A 12849-nucleotide genomic window follows, 5' to 3' on the forward strand; every position below is an offset into this window, starting at 1 on the left:
GCACCGGAGCGAGAGCAGAAGCCACAACCATCCAGAGGGAGGGGCAGCGGCCGCCACCTGGCTTGCACCTGTGCCTTCACCCTGCCCGGTTCCTGAGTAGGACCGCAGGCCCGGAAGGCCAAGGCAAACAGCCTGGTTCCTACGACTGGGTTCCAGCCCCACCCCTGGCACAGGCGTGAAGTTGGGAAGCATCTGGGCAGCCGCTGTCTATGCTATTTAAACAGCCGAGCTGGTCAGAGGGTGCTGGCTGGCCATGCCAGGCACAGGACGGACTGGCCAGCATGTCACTCCCGGCGGCTCACCTGGTCGGCCTGCAGCTCTCTCTCTCCTGCTGCTGGGCTCTCAGCTGCCACAGCACAGAGACGTCTGCCGACTTCAGCCTCCCTGGGGATTACCTCCTCGCAGGTCTGTTCCCTCTGCACTCTGACTGTCCGGGCGTGAGGCACTGGCCCACGGTGACCCTCTGTGACAGGTGAGTGAGGGGTCCTGTGCCTCTAGGACCTCTGCCCATCCTCTGTCCTCCTCAGTGAGGATCTTGCCCTTCCTGCCTCCCGAGCCGCCTCCCATCCCTCCCCATCCTATGGTCACCACCTTCAAGCCTTGGCTGGGCCTTCCCTGGCACTTCTGCCCAGGTTCTGCTTTGTAATACGTGATTTTGTCCTGGCTGTTCGAGTGCTTTGTATTATAATCCCATTCCGGTCATTTCTGGGCTTTGGGACGTAAGTAGGCAGTTAGGTTTTCCCCTGCTTTCGTGTCCTCCCCACTCCTCTCCAGGTTCAAACTCCTGTGTCTCCCCGATGGCAAGTGAGGAGGAGAGGGAAGGCACTGGGAGTATATGGTTTGGGAACCTAGCAAAGATACCTGAGATTGGTGCCTTGCCTTTGGGAAGTTGACAGCCTAATAGAGAAAAATACGTTTCCCTCCCAAAGAAGATAGTTATTTGCCATCTGTGCAAGTCACAGGCTTGGGAGGCTCGAGGATGCATTGGGACTCAGTGGCAGGATGCCTTAAACGTGACGCACATCTGACAGTCACCTCTACCCTCAAGACGCCTGGGCTCCCTTTCTGAGCCGGGTGAAGCCACAGGCACCAGAGCGAGAGCAGAAGCCACAACCATCCAGAGGGAGGGGCAGCGGCCGCCACCTGGCTTGCACCTGTGCCTTCACCCTGCCCGGTTCCTGAGTAGGACCGCAGGCCCGGAAGGCCAAGGCAAACAGCCAGGGTTCGAGGAAGAAGGTTCTGGAGAGTCTGGCGCATGAGGACTGGCCCAAAGAGCTACAGATAGGAGCCCAGGTAGAGGAGACTTGGGGAAGAGGAGACACATGGATGTCCGCTTCTGAAGGTGTCACCGTGGGAGGCAATGAGCTCCCTCTGAGGGACTCATAGACACAAGTGATAGAAATGATAGAAGACCCTTCTAACAAGCAGAAGGGCTGGAAAGTGAAACGTGCTAGCACACTCTTCAAGCAGAGCTGAACCGTGTTCCTGTTGGGATCCAGTCAGCAGCTCCCGAGAGGCACTGAGGAACACAGGCCCTCACCACGTTCACAAGTGTCCTGATGAGAGAGATACTAGGTAAACAAGGTTCGACAGGTGTGTGGTTAATTTTATACATCAACCTGGCTAGGGTATGGTGCCCAGTTGTTTGGCCAAACACCAGTCTAGATGGGGCTGTGATGGTTAACATTTAAACCAACAGGGTGAGTAAAGCAGATCGCTTTCCATTGTGTGGGTGGGCCTCATCCAATCAGTTGAAGACCTTAAAAGAAAAGATTGAGGTTCCCCCAAAAAGGAAGAAATTCTGCCTTCGAACTCAACACTGCAGCTTTGACCATTGAGGGCATTTCCAGCCTGCCCTGCAAACGCCAGACTTGCCAGCCCCACAATCATGTGAACCAATTCCTTAAAATAAACTTCTCTTTCTCTCTCTCTCTCTATCCAACTGGTTCTGTTTCTCTGCAGAACCCTGACTCACGCAGCAGGTTTCCCTGCTACAGGACTTCATCAGCCTTTCAACACTAATATGCTCATCCAGGGAGGAATGGTTTGTGGTTTCTCCAAGTTGTTACCGCCCCTCCCCACCCCCCCACCCCCCGCCCACCCAAAGGCCTGTTAACACAGCTGAGTGTATGGTACAGGGCCCACAGTGAGGTCATGGTGGTAGGGGACGGGACCGATGCCCTCAGAGTTTCCTTTCTACACTTCCCCCCACCCCCGACGCCAAGAGGGTCTCGGCAAGGCCTTGCTCTTCTGAGCTCTCAGCTTGGCTTTCTCTACAGGCCCGACAGCTTCAACGGTCACGGCTACCACCTCTTCCAGGCCATGCGGTTTGGCATCGAGGAGATAAACAACTCCACGGCCCTCCTGCCGAATGTCACCCTGGGATACCAGCTGTACGACGTGTGCTCGGAGTCTGCCAACGTGTATGCCACACTAAACGTGCTCTCCCTGCTGGGGACACATCACATAGAGATCCGAGCAGACCCTTCCCACTATTCGCCTGCCGCCCTGGCTGTCATTGGGCCTGACACCACCAACCACGCAGCCACCACTGCAGCCCTGCTGAGCCCCTTCCTGGTGCCCCTGGTGAGCTGGAGCCCGGGGGCCTGTCCATCTCCCCTGCCGGCAGGTCCAGCGTGGGCTGGGGGCGGGGGGGGGGGGGGGGCTGGGCAAGAGCTGCCATGCCCACTCTGGCCCCCTGGGTCTCCTGGGTGGTCACGTTGCAGGGGGCCCTGCCCCCTTCACAGTCCCCACCCCAGCCTCCCTTCCTCCCCAAGTGCTGCATCCAGACCTCCCTGCCTCAATGTCCTGAGAAAAACCGTCTCCTTTGAAACTGCTGCCCTTTGCTCCGCCCCCTTTGTTTCCCACCTCACACACTTGTCCACTTCTCCCCGCCCTCCTCCTTCTGGTCCTCTTTCCCTCCCTCCCAGCTCAGGCTCAGAGGTGTGGTCCCCCTCCCCCTCCAATGCTGTCCTCCCGGGCCTCACCCTCTCCTCTTCTTGTAGGCCTGTCCTAGGCTTCCTCCTCCGCCTATAAGCTGGCTTTACCCCTCTCCGTCTTCCAGGCACCTGTGGTCTTAGCGCTGCCCTCTCTCTGAACCTCGTTCCGTGGAAACTTGTGCACTGAGCTCTCTCTTCTTGTTTGCTTCTCCCTCTCATCACTTGCTTCCCGGGCCCCTGCCCTGACTGCTGCACCACCACTCCTGCTCTTGTGATCTCCAGGGCTTTCTAGATCTCCAGGTCCAGCAAATGCTTTTCAGCCCTGCTTTGCTTGACATGACGACTTTGTGACAAATTTGACCAGTCCTTCAGTGACGCTCTTGCCTCGGCATTTATGACCTGCCACCTCCCTCTCACTTGTGGCACCTCCTTCTCCTCCTCCTCCTTCTCAGTCTCCTTTGGAGAATCTCCTCCCCCCCCTCTTCTGAAAAAGTGGATGATTCCCAGAGTGCAGGACCGCTCCCTTTCCCAGGCAGGTGCTGGGAGCAAACAACTTTCCCTACTCTTCAAGATTCTTCTGACTGGTCTAAAGATTAAGTTGATGTGACACAGATGAACAGGAGAAAGTCAAAATCACGTATGTACAGGGAATCCACATAAACACGAGAGGTTCAAAGACAGGCAAAGTGAGGCTTATCTGCTATCCTGAACTATGGAGAAGTGGGTAGGGGTCAGACTTCAAAGGAAAGGAAGACAATTCATAGGAGAAGAGAGAGTGAATGTGTATTACACAATGTTTGCTGGGCCATCCAGAAACCACGGGACATGGAGAGGAATTTTAACAAATGGGACTTTGCTAGGTTCCCCCCACCCCCACCCCTGCTTACTTCGCCTAGTTCCTATTGTAATGTAATTCTCTGTGGTGAAGCTCCTGAACCTGGGGCAGCTTAGCTCTCTAAATTCTTTTGGGCGGTTAGGGGAAAGGACAAAGTTTCCCCCGGGTCTTTTGCGCTTTAATGATTTTCAACTGGAAATTAACCCACACGCCCAGGTGGCAGATCTTGGGGCGGTTCATTCAGAACCTCTCCACAGGCCGTGGCCCCACGGCTCCATCGCCCGTTCCCTCGCTTCTGTCGTGAGTTCTAAGCACCGAGCCTCATTTCTGGCTGCTCTTCCGGGGTCTCCACTTCGTGCATCCAGCGGGCCCCCCGGCTGAACCTACCTCCCTATACAACTCCAGCCTCTCTGCTTCCTGCCCACTTGCCTTAAGAGTGACCACCTCAGGGGCGCCTGGGTGGCGCAGTCGGTTGAGCGTCCGACTTCAGCCAGGTCACGATCTCGCGGTCCGTGAGTTCGAGCCCCGCGTCGGGCTCTGGGCTGATGGCTCGGAGCCTGGAGCCTGTTTCCGATTCTGTGTCTCCCTCTCTCTCTGCCCCTCCCCCGTTCCTGCTCTGTCTCTCTCTGTCCCAAAAAATAAATAAACGTTGAAAAAAACAAATTTTTTTTTTTAAAAAAAGAGTGACCACCTCCACTCAAGCCTCAAGCCAGGAACCCGGTGCGCCGCCTACATTCCTCCTTCCCCCACCACCACGGCCTCTGCTTTTACCTTCTATGAGCTGCCGGGCCCATCCCTCTTCTCCGTCACCGCTGCCACGGCTCGAACTCAGGCTGCCAAGCTGTCTCTTCGGGATGATTCCAGCAGTCTCCTAGGGAGTTCTTCCCGACTCTGGTCTTGAGCCTTTTCTAACACATTCTTCACTGAAATCAGATACACCCCTGAAACACAAGTCTGGGCAGATTACCTCTCTGCCTAGACATTTAAGGGGCTCCCCAGGGCCTGCAGATAAAGACCAAGGATCTTAGCTACCTTACTGCCAGGAGTAAGGCCTCCTGCCCTGACCAGACACGCCTACTTTTGTGCTCCTTCTTCCGGCTTCCAACCTCCTGGGTCAGTTCTCTCACTGGGTGTAGCTTTTGTTCTCTTCCCCTTCTTCTCCCGCAAACCTCCCCCTGGGTTTCTGCCTCTTCTTTAGATGTAGCTGGTCGGCCTCCTAGTCCACCAGAGCTCTCCTTGAGGGCCAGGGCTGGGACCACGTCTCCCTCCTCCTCGGGTCCCCGCGCCCAGCACAGGGCCAGCACTTGGAGGCCCTGAGTTGAGGCCAAGGCCACTGAAGTCGCTGAACTGAAACCCCCCCCCGGCCCCCCTCCGCAGATCAGCTACGAGGCCAGCAGCGTGACGCTCGGAGTGAAGCGGCATTACCCCTCGTTTCTGCGCACCATCCCCAGCGACAAGCACCAGGTGGAGACCATGGTGCTGCTGCTGCAGAGCTTCGGGTGGGTCTGGATCTCGGTGGTCGGCAGCGACGGCGACTACGGGCAGCTGGGGGTGCAGGCGCTGGAGGAGCAGGCCACCCAGCAGGGCATCTGCGTTGCCTTCAAGGACATCATCCCCTTCTCTGCCCGGCCGGGCGACGAGAGGATGCAGGGCATCATGCACCACCTGGCCCGAGCGAGGACCACCGTTGTGGTCGTTTTCTCCAGCAGACAGCTGGCCAGGGTGTTCTTTGAGTCGGTGGTGCTGGCCAACCTGACTGCCAAGGTGTGGATCGCCTCAGAAGACTGGGCCATCTCTAGACACATCAGCAATGTGCCCGGGATCCAGGGCATTGGCACGGTGCTGGGTGTGGCCATCCAGCAGAGGCTTGTCCCTGGCCTGAAGGAGTTTGAAGAGGCCTATGTCCAGGCAGATAAGGGGGCCCCTGGGCCTTGCTCCAGGACCTCCGAGTGCAGCAGCAACCAGCTCTGTAGAGAGTGTCGGGCTTTCACGGCAGAGCAGATGCCCACGCTCGGGGCATTCTCCATGAGCTCTGCTTATAACGCCTACCGGGCAGTCTACGCAGTGGCCCATGGCCTCCACCAGCTCCTGGGCTGTGCCTCTGGAGCCTGTTCCAGGGACCGAGTCTACCCCTGGCAGGTAAGGTAGCCCAGACCCCGGCACCCTGAAACGGGGTGCTTTCCTAAGGCAAACAGAGTGATCCCTCTCTGGCCAACAGAGTGCCGGGGGTGGGGGACAAAGGCCACCCACCAGAAGGCTAATTCCTTCTCTTGGGCTTCACTTCTCTGACCTCGGCCCCTCCCACCACCATGCTCCAGACCCAGGGCTAAAAATCTCTGGAAAGGGGGCCTTTTTAGAAGCTTCCTCTCACTCAGGAGGCCAGTTGGGAGGGTCGAGGGGCTTCCTTGGAAGGGAGGGGGCTCTGAATTTCCAGACAGACTGAAACCACCCAAATGGAAGCATTTGCTTCCTAAGCCTTCCGGGTCTGGGAGAGTTGAGGAGGAGCAGCCTGCGTCATCTGTGGCTGCTCCATGATCCCTGTTTATCTCAGCTTCTGGAGCAGATCCACAAGGTGAATTTCCTCCTACACAAGGACACCGTGAGGTTTAATGACAACGGGGACCCTCTCAGTGGCTACGACATAATTGCCTGGGACTGGAGTGGCCCCAAGTGGAACTTCAGGGTCATTGGCTCCTCCATGTGGCCTCCAGTTCAGCTGGACATAAATAAAACCAAAATCCGGTGGCACGGGAAGGACAACCAGGTAATGGAGCCACGGTCACTCACCAAGTCACCGCCTTACGGGCAGCCTGGAGCCTGAAGTCACTGTCGACACAGCTCACACGGAGCAGGAGGGGGCCCCGGGTGCCAGGCCAACGTGGCTCTATCCAGCCCTGCCAGGGAAGCCCCACAGACCGCACACAGATGGCCGGCTGCAGCTGGTATACACAACCAGGGGCTGTGCCCTGGGAGTGAGTTGTGAGGGCAGATGCACGGAGATTCCCCTTCGCCATGTGAGCATCCCTTGACTTGGGCCACTCCATGTGGTTCCAGAACACCTGTGGCTTCTTGCAGGTGCCAAAGTCTGTGTGCTCCAGCGACTGCCTCGAAGGGCACCAGCGAGTGATTTCGGGTTTCTACCACTGTTGCTTTCAGTGTGTGCCCTGTGAGGCCGGGAGCTTCCTCAACAAGAGCGGTGAGTGTCCAAATGAGTGGGAGAATGACTGGGCACTCCCAGGGTCTGTATGGCAGATGAGGGGATCTCCCTTGGGCCACGCATGTGCAGAACCAGAGCCTTGCTCCCTCTGTTGCCAGTTGAGGTACAGGTTGTAGAATATTTGCCACCAGACTGAGTTCTGATGAAGCAGAAACCAACAACCAGTTGAAATCCTCAGGTCCCCTATGTCTTTTACTAGAGGGCTCCTGATGCAGATGCAATCTTATCCTAAATTCAACCTTTTTATGCCAACAGATGTAGTTATGTTCCCTTGTCCCCTCCCATGCTGTCTGTGTGAAGTCCCTTCCATTGCCCCTGCCAAAGACAGCCAGCACCTTGGACAGCTTGGCCTTGATGCAGATACTATTGTATCCGCAGACAAGAAACATAGCATACTCCACCCAGTGATGATGCAAGGTCAAGATCAGAGAGCAAACTCAGGTAGCTAAGGGCTCAGCCCAGAGCTGGACTCTGTGAGCCACGTTCTTTCCTTTTACTATCTCTGTGGGCATGAGAACACATCTCTTCTGTTCTCAGAGAGTCAGAGAAACCACAGAATGGCAGCACAGATAGGTGGCTTTGGGTAATGCAAGTGCTGGGGAGATGAAAATGCCCTTCCTGTGGGGCTGGTTGCTCCTATTGGATCATAGCCTCACTGGCATGTGGGCAGAGCTACCAGAGTAAGGCCCTCTCTAAGGATCTCTTGGTTTGCAAGCCCCTTCTGGGATCATAAGCCATACAGAACCTACCCAAGGGTCTCCAGAATCTGCAATTAACACAGGCATCTGGAGGAAACACTTGGCCGCGGGGCCCCACTCAGGGCTACCCCCTATCTCGCTGTGTGCAGTAGGAGCCCGGCTTCTGTGGTACAGCGCTCCCAGCACCTTGCAGGCCTACATGGCTTCCCTTCCTCATTCCTGCTCTGCTCATCTAGCTCTCAGGAGCCCCCTCCCCCTTTTCTTCCAGACCTCCACAGCTGCCAGCCTTGTGGGAAAGAAGAGTGGGCACCTGCGGGAAGTGAAACCTGCTTTCCACGCACCGTGGTGTTTTTGACTTGGCACGAGACCATCTCTTGGGTGCTGCTGGCAGCTAATACGTTGCTGCTGCTGCTGGTGACTGGGACTGCTGGCCTGTTTGCCTGGCACTTAGACACCCCTGTGGTGAAGTCTGCTGGGGGCCGACTGTGCTTCTTCATGCTGGGCTCCCTGGCAGGGGGCAGCTGTGGGCTCTATGGCTTTTTTGGGGAGCCCACGCTGCCCACATGCTTGTTGCGCCAAAGCCTCCTTGCCCTGGGTTTTGCCATCTTCCTGTCCTGCCTGACCATCCGCTCCTTCCAACTGGTCTTCATCTTCAAGCTTTCTGCCAAGGTACCCACCTTCTACCGTGCCTGGGTCCAAAGCCACGGTCCTGGCCTGTTTGTGGTGATCAGCTCAATGGCCCAGCTGCTCATCTGTCTAACTTGGCTGGCGGTGTGGACCCCACTGCCCACCAGGGAGTACCAGCGCTTCCCTCAGCTGGTGGTGCTTGATTGCACAGAGGCCAACTCACCGGGCTTCATGTTGGCTTTCGCCTACAATGGCCTCCTGTCCGTCAGCGCCTTTGCCTGCAGCTACCTGGGCAAGGACCTGCCAGAGAACTACAACGAGGCCAAATGTGTCACTTTTAGTCTGCTGCTCAACTTCGTGTCCTGGATTGCCTTCTTCACCACGGCCAGCGTCTACCAGGGCAAGTACTTGCCCGCGGTCAACGTGCTGGCGGCGCTGAGCAGCCTGAGTGGCGGCTTCAGCGGTTATTTCCTCCCCAAGTGCTACGTGATCCTGTGCCGCCCAGATCTCAACAGCACAGAGCACTTCCAGGCCTCCATCCAGGAGTACACGAGGCGCTGCGGCTCCACCTGACCAGTGGGGCGGGCAGGGCCTAGCCGGGGAGGTGGGGGGTGGGGGGTGAAGGGGTAGAAGGTGGGGTAGGGGCGCCTCCCCTGCCCTGAGGGTCGAAGGTCGAGCGAGGCGAGCGGGCCCCGCGCCCTCCGGGAGGCCTTTTGGACTCCTGTCTAGGCTCGGGTAGTGTACGCTCACGGGAGTCCAGTCCAGGCTCCGAGCTGCCAATAAAGCGGTGAAACATGCGTCCTGGCTGCTCTAGCTGTCTGAAGCGAGGGTGGGGCGCTGCCTCCTCAACTGCGGACGCCGCGGGAGCCGACCGCAGCCGGAACCCAGGCACTCGGCCCCAGCGCCGAGGGCGCAGCTTGACGTTGCTAAGCAACTCGGGGACGTCAGCCCTGGCAGAGCGATCTGGGCCAAGCCCCCTCTCCCCATACCATTGGCCGTTCTCTGCCTGGTCCCGCCCCAGGGGCGGAGCTAGAAGCCCTGTACCTCCTGGTTTCCCAGCGCGTCCGGCGCTCCCTGACGTCACGTCCGGCGGCGGCGGCGGCGGCGGCGACGGCTGCGTCTCCGTACGGTCGGCCGGGCGCGTACCGCCCCGGCAGTTGGTCAGTGGGGCTCTGGAGGCGGCGAGGTCCGGGGTCTGTGGGGCCGTCGCAGGGAGAACAGGCCGGGGTGAGGCGTTCGGAGGCAGCAGGGTGTGGGAGGGAAGGGCTGCGGGCCGCCGTGGCCGCCAACTGGAGTGTGACTGCGACCGCCTTCCGCCCGGCCGCCCCGGACGTGTCGGCACGGCGTGGGTTCTGCTCACCTGTCCGCACCCGCAGCTTCCCTGCCACGGGTCCCCTCGCTCTGCCAGGCCGATCAGTTCGCTCTGATTCTCCGTCTCTTTCCCCCACACTGATTCCTTCCACCCGCACCTCTTCACGACCCTGTCCTGTTCTCCGCCAAGCCATGCTTCCGTCCCCAACCTAGTCCGTCTGTGCCCCCGCCACACACTGTCTCTGGCCCACCCAGTATGGCCTGCTCACCTGGCTCCCACTCCCAGGGAGGTGTTCAATCCATTCCTGTCTGAGCTGACTTCCTCTAACGTTGACCTAAGCCCTCGTTGAGATAAACATGACCGAGTACCGTCCACCTCCCCTTTTGTTCTCCCCAGTCCAGGGGCTTCCCCTTGCTACTCCTGGGTTGGGCTTGCCAGGATGTCACTTCTACCTTCCTCTCCTCCAGACAGACCATGGACGGCTCCTTCATCCAGCACAGTGTGAGGGTTCTGCAGGAGCTCAACAAGCAGCGAGAGAAGGGCCAGTACTGCGATGCCACCCTGGACGTGGGAGGCCTGGTGTTCAAGGCACACTGGAGTGTCCTTGCCTGCTGCAGCCACTTCTTCCAGAGCCTCTATGGGGATGGCTCAGGGGGCAGTGTGGTCCTCCCTGCCGGCTTTGCTGAGATCTTTGGTCTCCTGTTGGACTTTTTCTATACTGGTCACCTTGCTCTCACCTCCGGAAACCGGGACCAGGTGCTTTTGGCAGCAAGGGAGTTGCGAGTGCCAGAGGCTGTGGAGCTTTGCCAGAGTTTCAAGCCCAAAACCTCAGGGGGGCAGGCATCAAGTGGCCAGAGTGGGCTGGGGAAACCTACCCCCCGGAATGTAAACAGCCACCGCAAGGAGCCGGCAGGCTTGGAGGAAGAGGAAGTTTCGAAGACACTGGGTCAAGTCTCCAGAGACCAGGAGATCAGTGGCAGCCACAGCCCCGAAAGGCCCCAGCTTGGTCTCCCGGCCCCGAGTGAGGGCCCCTCCTTCCACCGTGGGAAACTCAAGCAAGCCTTGAAGCTTTGTCCCCCAGAAGACAAGGAGCCTGAGGATTGCAAAGCACCTCCAAGACCCTTTGAGGCTGAAGGTGTCCAGCTGCAGGGCGGGAATAATGAGGTACTGTGCCCAGGGTGCTGGGAATGGGGAGGTAGGAGCTGGGGGTGGTGGTGGAGACACTGACACTTTTCTGGGATAGTCTGGACCCCAAGATAGAATCTTTGTTAGGTGGGGCTGGAATAGGTTTCCTCCAAACGTAGGAATCCGGCTCCATCCTGCAGCCTCCGGCTAACCTTCCTGTGAGTCACAGCTGTCCAGGGTTGGCAGCTTCTTGGGGTTGGGTAGCTGGCTTCGGGGTTACAGGTGTTTCCCCAGGGTAGTGAAGTCCAGCCAAACTTCCAGTTCACCACAGAGTCACTGCCCTCCAAATCCAAGATTCCGAGGAGGCCTGCCCTAGGACCTTGATGGGAACAGCCACCGATAAAGGGAGTCATCTTGGGATGGAACTGGAATGAGCCGACTGCCCTGTAGATCTGCCCCCAGAACTCCTAATGGTTCATTTGGTGACCTTGCCTCCTGCTGCCTTTTCTGCTCTAGTGGGAAGTGGTGGTTCAAGTTGAGGACGACGGGGATGGTGATTATGTTTCTGAGAGTGAGGCCTTGCCAACCAGGAGGAAATCAAACATGATCAGAAAGCCCTGTGCTGCAGAGCCAGCCCTGAGCACAGGTTCCCTGGCAGCCGAGCCGGCTGAGAGCAGAAAAGGTACAGCGGTGCCGGTTGAATGCCCCACATGTCATAAAAAGTTCCTCAGCAAATATTATCTAAAAGTCCACAACAGGTAAACGTTCTGTTTTTCTATTTTTTTTTTTTTCCTGTCTGCTATTCCCTTGTTGGGGGAGGGGGCCTGCACTCCCTGCTTCTGGGCCACGTGGGGGCTGAGGGCTTTGTCTCACACTCGTAGTGCCCGATGTTGACATGCCTCTCATCATCAGGGAGTGAGCATCTAGTGGTGGAACAGATTCTTTCTTCGTCTCTCTCTTACTCTGAGCTTCTGGAGTGGGTCTGTAGACACCTTGTCAATAAGTTCCACCCACTGTGGACCTTGACCGCTAGCTGCCTTTTGCCAAGGGGATGAGAGAAACCCATGGCTCTGTGCTGTGGCTGAGGCGCCACCTTAGGTATTTCTAAAGCCCGGCAAGGTGGGCTTTGGGCCAAGGTGTCAGTTTTTAGGGTCGGTGCCTCCTGTGATTCTGGTGGAAACGTTAGCCCCATGGTGTCAGTGGAGCCTAAAGGACTATTTGTTTAAAACCGCGTTGTCCGGAAAGGTAACCAGGTGCCGTATGAAGCTACGTTAACTTAAAATAAAAGTACAGTTGGCTTTTCAGATTAGTAGTCACGTTGTAAGTGCTCAGTAGTCACCCGTGGGCCCCGGCAGCTGACTCGGCACAGACAGGACACTTCCCTGGTTACAGAGAGTTCTCTTAACAGTGCCGCTCCAGGTCTCTGCAAGGCCTCCGGGGGTGGCAGCCAGGTGACATGCCTTCCAGTCCTGCCACTTCATAGTCCAAGATGTCACCAGTCTGATTTCTCGCCAGGCCAGGTTGGGCCACACACGTGTTCTCAGTGCGACGCTCTGGGAAGCTAGTAGTGACGGGAGCTGGGGGATGCCTGTTTGCTCGTCTTGCTGTGAGGCACCTGCGGCCAGTGGGGTCTGGGGAAGACCCGTGTGGGAGGCACCCTGGAGTGACCCACATCAGCCTGGATGCTCCCCCAGCAGAAGACTCCGGTGCAGGCCGCTGGACTGGCCTTGAGAACTGCGAGGGGATAGTGCTCTCGTGAGGTCATTGGGATGGGGACAAGGACAGTTAATTGAGTGGCAGAGGATGGCCTCTGCGAAGTCGTAAGAGCTCTTCCGGTCTTCTGCTGGGTGGCTGACAAGACTGTTCTGGGCGCTTGGTGTACCTTAGCGGATAGAGCAGGAGCCTCATGGGGCCTTCCTCTCAGCGGGGCAGAGCAGACTGGAACTGACAGCGACTTGACAGGGTGCTGGAAGGTGGGAAGTGCCACGGAAGAAAGGAGGAGAGTCCCACCTAGGGGTGGGGTGGGGTTGCAGTTTTAAAGGAAGGAATTTTGAGCAGACTCCAAGGAGATGAGGACTTCCACCAAGCGCATGGCG

The 12849-nt window shown here is 57.7% G+C and overlaps 2 protein-coding genes and 1 long non-coding RNA gene across 5 annotated transcripts in view; 2 read left to right on the top strand and 1 right to left on the bottom strand.

Moving 5' to 3' along the window:
* The first annotated feature begins 206 nt into the window (after positions 1 to 206).
* On the top strand, positions 207 to 8889 carry TAS1R1 (taste 1 receptor member 1). The gene is made up of 6 exons (XM_040459910.1): positions 207 to 472; positions 2280 to 2586; positions 5152 to 5913; positions 6326 to 6538; positions 6850 to 6970; positions 7958 to 8889. Exons 1-6 carry the CDS (start codon positions 210 to 212, stop codon positions 8887 to 8889), a joined length of 2598 nt encoding a protein of 865 aa, XP_040315844.1. The 5' UTR covers positions 207 to 209.
* On the bottom strand, positions 3610 to 5260 carry LOC121020055 (uncharacterized). The gene is made up of 2 exons (XR_005785904.1): positions 4466 to 5260; positions 3610 to 4218 (listed from the first exon to the last, which is right to left on the bottom strand). It is a non-coding gene; the product is annotated as an uncharacterized LOC121020055 (long non-coding RNA).
* Positions 8890 to 9395: 506 nt separating the features above from the next.
* ZBTB48 (zinc finger and BTB domain containing 48) overlaps positions 9396 to 12849 on the top strand; it is a 7873-nt gene continuing 4419 nt past the window's right edge. The window contains exons 1-3 of one of the 3 annotated variants that reach the window (XM_040459942.1): positions 9396 to 9476; positions 10096 to 10792; positions 11270 to 11511. In XM_040459942.1, the coding sequence (XP_040315876.1) occupies positions 10103 to 10792; positions 11270 to 11511 (932 nt within the window). In that variant the 5' untranslated portion in view covers positions 9396 to 9476; positions 10096 to 10102. Of the gene's footprint in view, positions 9544 to 10095; positions 10793 to 11269; positions 11512 to 12849 lie in introns of all 3 variants that reach the window. The other 2 variants (XM_040459925.1, XM_040459932.1) reach the window with 2 other exon arrangements.

Source organism: Herpailurus yagouaroundi, unplaced genomic scaffold, assembly GCF_014898765.1.
Source record: "Herpailurus yagouaroundi ecotype Mexico unplaced genomic scaffold, PumYag 77, whole genome shotgun sequence".
Lineage (NCBI taxonomy): Eukaryota > Metazoa > Chordata > Mammalia > Carnivora > Felidae > Herpailurus > Herpailurus yagouaroundi.

Bases quoted from the DNA above. Each gene is read 5' to 3' on its own strand.
- TAS1R1 (XM_040459910.1), top strand. From the start codon at position 210: ATGCTATTTAAACAGCCGAGCTGGTCAGAGGGTGCTGGCTGGCCATGC. The intron at 5,914-6,325 runs GTAAGGTAGCCC...TGTTTATCTCAG, and splicing joins ACCGAGTCTACCCCTGGCAG to CTTCTGGAGCAGATCCACAA. The intron at 6,971-7,957 runs GTGAGTGTCCAA...CTTTTCTTCCAG, and splicing joins GAGCTTCCTCAACAAGAGCG to ACCTCCACAGCTGCCAGCCT.